The sequence below is a fragment of the Daphnia pulex genome, chromosome 9, assembly GCF_021134715.1.
Source record: "Daphnia pulex isolate KAP4 chromosome 9, ASM2113471v1".
NCBI lineage: Eukaryota > Metazoa > Arthropoda > Branchiopoda > Diplostraca > Daphniidae > Daphnia > Daphnia pulex.
Genome location: NC_060025.1, coordinates 4,160,005 through 4,165,479, shown reverse-complemented (window position 1 = coordinate 4,165,479; position 5,475 = coordinate 4,160,005). Strand labels below are relative to the sequence as shown.

The 5,475-nt window shown below is 48.9% G+C and overlaps 1 protein-coding gene across 1 annotated transcript; it reads right to left on the bottom strand.

Moving 5' to 3' along the window:
* Nucleotides 1–2,357: 2,357 nt before the first annotated feature.
* On the bottom strand, nucleotides 2,358–4,030 carry LOC124202941 (uncharacterized protein K02A2.6-like). The gene is made up of 2 exons (XM_046599464.1): nucleotides 3,257–4,030; nucleotides 2,358–3,203 (listed from the first exon to the last, which is right to left on the bottom strand). The coding sequence occupies exons 1-2, from the start codon at nucleotides 4,028–4,030 to the stop codon at nucleotides 2,358–2,360; spliced, it is 1,620 nt and encodes a 539-aa protein (XP_046455420.1).
* Between the last annotated feature and the right edge of the window lie 1,445 nt (nucleotides 4,031–5,475).

The following is a 5,475-nucleotide window of genomic DNA, read 5'->3' as shown; positions in this document are numbered from 1 at the left end:
TTTCTGTATAATTACAACCATTACAATATACATTATGTTTATCGTATTCTCTACGTTGGTCTTCGATTGAGGAACCTATCCATCCTCTACATGAGTTATTTTGTAGTATGTTTCTTGCTCAATTTTTCGTTGCTCAAAAGCTTAATTGCACATGACAGATGTCATCTACGATATTTGTCAAAAATTATATCAACTTAATAATTTAATATTTTTCATCTAAATAATAAAATATTTGCATTTTTAAACAATAACATATACAAATGGTTTCAGATAATAATGTTTCGGGATTGATTGTATCCAAGTCTTGCCAAATACTAAAATATCATCTATATATACTATGCAGGCATTATCTATGAGTCCTTCTAAAATTATCGTCATTGCTCGCTGAAAAATACTGGGATTGCTCTTAAATCACTGCATCGTTTCAAATTCCATTAGCCTCCTGCCTGTGAAGAATGTTATTTTCTTGAGATGCTATATTTATCTGGAAGAACCCATCTTTTAGATGTATGACTGTAAACCACTTATAACCTCCTAAAAAAATAGTTTATTTATTACTGGCGAGCAGTTTTGGTCAATTGGATATGATTTAATTTTTCTGACTTTCGGGTTGCTATAACTCCCACCACCTCTACTGGCATGGAGAAAACTTGGCCCAGACAGACTCATACAAACACCCAATCATAACTTATAAACTCAGGGGTACACCCCGATAATACCCTCACGGTATTTGATTACTGGAAGTAAATGTATATGTAAACCTAAGTGGAACAGTAATGTACCCAAATACAAGCACATTCTTTAACCACCCGGCATGTGCAAAGAGGAACAAGCCCCTTCTTAATTCCCTGTGAATCCGTGAGCGCACGGTTCGATAATCCCACCTTCCAAGTGGTGACGTTCAGCCTTTCTTATTGTCTACTGCACTTCTATTGACAATCCTAACCACTAGGAGACCAAGAAGCTTACCAAACTTCTTGGCTGAATACAGCTTTAGTTTTTCTGCTCTTTCAAACAGTTACTTGTCTGGAAAACCACGTAGAGACAATGTATTATGTTCCCAAACTTATAACCACCTAAATTACCAATTAGTGATTGTATATTAGGTAATTCATGCTGATCTAGGTTAGCCAGTTTATTCAATCTTCTAAAATATATGCAAAATCTCAATTTCTTATCCTTCTTTTCCACTAAGACTACTGAATTGAGCCATGCTGACTTGATGTATACCCTTTTCCTCTAGTTCAGTCACCAGCTCTTCAAACTTGAATTGGTTGATCGTATTCCTTATATACCTGTTCCAAGCTATTGGTGCCGCATTCTCTGTGTTTATTTTGCATTTTAAAGACATAACATTTCTCTTGCTCGTCTTAAGTTTCATACTATCTTGATTACTTATTATAATTTTCCTGTTATTGTATTTCCCTGTGATATAAAACTTTTCTACGGTTCTATTCTCTTTGTATTCTAACTCTTGATGGTGATTTACCTCAAAGTTACTACCTATGGCCAGCTCAAATGTCCTCTTTTCTGACCTTAACTAGTTAATTTGCATTTAATCTGATAAGCCTTTTCCTAAGAAAGAATGGGTCACTGTCGAACAATGCTAAATAAGGTTTACTATTTATTTTTACTAAACCTTCATAAAGTTTATTATTATCACTTTTCTCGATCATGTTTAGTCTGACTATTACTATACATTATTACTATATATTATGACTGTCTAACTATTAATTTTTTGGAAACACTTATGCCAAAAAACGCTCGGAACCTCAGAATGAAAGTTCCTTGAAACGCTTAATGGTGTGTCCAAGCTGTTAAGTTCTGGGTCGTCGTTAACAATCGACGTGATTGTGTTCAGAGCCAGATGCGTCAGACACCGCCGTGTACAAGCGAAGCGTAAACAAGACTGCCCGCGGTGGGCATAGCCGGGGAAGACGGGGAAGAGGGACACCTACCGGTCGGTGGGGTAAATCCGCAGGACGCGTACATAACAACCCTTCCCAAGCTGTTGCGCTACAACAAACGACAACAGCTTAACACACACAAGAAAATGACACGACACACAATGGTGGAACACAATACGAGAAGGATACTGCGTATGCGTTCGGAGTGAAGGGTGGGCGACAATGCACAAATAACACAAGCTTCTGAACCAGATTAAACATCGAACATCACTCTGCGCTTCCGAAAGCGCTGGCTGTGACGAAGTGGCTGCGTGTTAGGGACGTTCGCATCCTCGGTGTTTCCGGTGTCGGTTGGGAGTGGACTGGGCACAGAAACGCCGTCTGCCGATCCGGCTGCCATGGGATGATCGACGCTGCTTCTCTCGTCTCCGCCTACACCGTCCGTGTTTTTCACATCCGCCTCTGGTGATGGCTCGCCAGCATCCGGGATCGCCACCATTGGCCGAAGCAGTCTCCGATTACGCCACAATACGCTGCTACTCTCGAACTTGATACGATAAGATCGGTAGCGCCCGATGCTGACACGCCGACTTTGTCCCACAATTTTAAGGGTGGATCGCGCACGCGGACATGGGTGCCCAGCGGTAGTGGAGCGAGAGGCCTAGCATGATCGTTGTATTTAAATTTGACCGCGGCGTCGAGCTCAGCTTGCCGGTCGCGTCCTTCCATGACCGCTTGCCAACGGGTGGCGTACGATGTCCGGTGCGCCGGGACGATGGAACGTAGAGGGTGGCCGAAAACCATTTCCGCCTGAGATAGGCCGTTCTCTCTGGGGGTGTTGCGGAATTCCAGCATGCAACTGGCGAATTCGTCCGACGTCAGATCACCGCGGGGGGGAATTTTGGTCACCAAATCTTTCATGGCGGCCACCGCCGCCTCCGCATGGCCGTTGCTCTGGGGATAATTTGGCGTCGAATTGCCCCAAACCACGCCCCATTGGCGTAGCTTGGTTTGAAAACTGTGAGCGTGGAATTGAGGGCCGTTGTCGGATCGCATGCGTACCGGAACGCCCAGGTCGACGAAATTTTCGATGACAGCCTGTGTGACTTCGCGGGCCGATGGATCGTGTCGCCATTGGTGGACCACGGGCCAACCGGAGAGACGGTCCGCGTAAACAAGGAAGTGCAATGATCCCACCTGAGACAGATCAGTGGATACATCTTCGAATACTCTCGACGGGAGGGGATCGCGCAAAAGGGGCTCCTGTGGTTGGCGCGGGAGTCGTTCCTGGCACGCCTGGCATTTTTCAACCGCGAGGGTGATTTCGTTGGTGATCCCAGGCCAAAAACCGTCTGGCGCGCCCGTCGTTTCATCCGTACGATACCTTGGTGAGCCGCGTGAAGTTTGAGTTGGACATCCTTGCGGGCCGATCGTGGAATGATGATGCGTCGGCCGAACAATACCAGCCCGTCGTCCACTGATAATTCCTCCCAAACGGACCAATACTGACGGATATGCTGGGCTGTGTGATGCCGAGGGACGGAGAATCCGGTTGCGACCGCCGTCATGAGCGCCGCATATTCGGGATCTGATGCGGCTGCTGCTCTTAGCTCGTCCAAGAGTGGATCTGGTAGGTGAGGCTGTTCCACCGTAACTTCCACAACTGCGTCGTCGTCGGAGGCCGATTGCATGGTGTGAATTTGGCCGATCACCACGCGTCTGGCGAATGACTGGATGTCCGAGTTGGTGGCCTCGTCGTCAGGGCCAGGATCATTCACCGGAGCTCGAGAGAGAGCATCGGGTATGGAGTGAGCGCGGCCCTTTCGCCACACCGTGGTGAAAACAAATGGCGATAGGCGCTCCTTGAGACGCTGCAGCTTGGGATTTTCAACGGCGTCCAATGTATACTTGTCCAGAATGGTGACTAACGCCTGATGGTCCACGACGAGCTGAAAATTGTGAAGACCGAGGAGGTATAGGCGACACATTCGCATGGCCCATTCGACAGCCGCGAGCTCCAGCTCCACAATGGCGTAACGAGATTCGGTGTCGGTGCACCAGCGTGAGTTCGCGTCGACGAGTTTCCACGTAGATCCGTGGAGCTGGAGCAATGCGTACCCCATTCCATTCTTGCGTGACGCGTCCACCTAGAGAGAAGTTTCCAGGGCCGGGTCGAAGTGCGCCAAGATAGGCGGCGCCACGAGAGCTTCCTTGACATCGGTAAAGGCCCGGTCGTGGTCCGGCGTCCACAGAAAAGGTGTTCTGCTGCTTAGCAGCGAGCGTAAGGGCGCCTTTGCCGTGGCGACGGCCGTAGAAAATCCGGCTAGTTGCTCGACGAGCCCCATGAAAGACCGGAGCTCGGTGATGTTGGTCGGACGTGCGAAATCGGAGATGGCCCGCAACTTTTCCGGACCGACGGAGACGCCACCTGGCTGGATCTGAAATCCCACCCATTGGACTTGAGAGCGAGCAAACTGGAATTTTTTCAAGCTGAAGGTGATGCTACGTGGTCCGGGAACGAAGAGTCGAAACGTAGGAGGTCATCGACCACCCTGACAGTGTTGGCGACGCCCTCGAAAGCCAAGTCGGCCCGACGATTGTATTCGTCACTGGAGCTGCATAACCCCATAGGCGCGCGTAAGTATTTGTACCTGCCCCATGGAGTCATAAAAATGGTGAGGTGTTGTGATTCAGGTGACAGGGGGATTTGATAATACCCGTTGGCCGCGTCAAACGTAGAGAAGAATTTAGCATCGCCGGAAATTTCGGCCACTGCGTCGCGGGGAGTTCTCGTGGGATGCGTGGGACGTCGGACGTAACGATTCAATCGTGTATGGTCCACACATATACGTAACGACCCATCAGCTTTCCGGGTGACGACCAATGGCGCGGCCCAATCGGATGGCTCGGTCACCGGCACCATGATTTTTTTCTCGACGTATTCGTCCAATAACTGTTTGACCTGCGGGCGGTCGGCGAAAGGAAGTGGGCGAGACCCGTTGACGTAAAAGGGAAATGCGTTGTCCGTCAACTCGATGATCATGTCTGGACCCTCCATGCAGTTGAGCTCTCCGGTCTGGTCGAACACCGCTGTGAACGCGTTGGCGATGTCGTCTCCGATGCGCTGAATGCCGTCTGGGGAGGGATTCAAAGGAACAAAACTTGTATAGACAAACGGCTCTTCGCCCCGTGGGGCTGATGTGACGGAATTAATTTTTGTACCCGTCTTCTGCATTCTCCAAGGGCGCGGGTAATCTTCGTGCAGGATTCCTAGGCTGACACAGTCGTACCAGGAGAGCAGTAGTTCGGTGATGTCTGGGCTGAACGTGATGGTGATTTTGGCTGATATTCTTTCGAAGTTGGCCGTGACCTCCTTCTCTCCCACCACTAATAGTGGGGTCGACTTGTCCGCCATGGTAAATCGAAGGTGGACGATGAAAGATCTTTTTCGCTGAATCCCAGCGCGTGTAGCACGTCCATGCCACCGACAGTAGCCTCTGCGCCACCGTCTGGAGTTGTCCTTGGAATATTGGCGATCACCTTCCCGGTCGGATCACAAAGCTTTAAA

Coding starts and splice junctions, on each gene's coding strand:
- LOC124202941 (XM_046599464.1), bottom strand. CDS start 4,030: ATGGGGTACGCATTGCTCCAGCTCCACGGATCTACGTGGAAACTCGTC. Junction 3,204..3,256: donor AACGACGGGCGCGCCAGACG/GTTTTTGGCCTG, acceptor GAAAAATGCCAG/GCGTGCCAGGAACGACTCCC.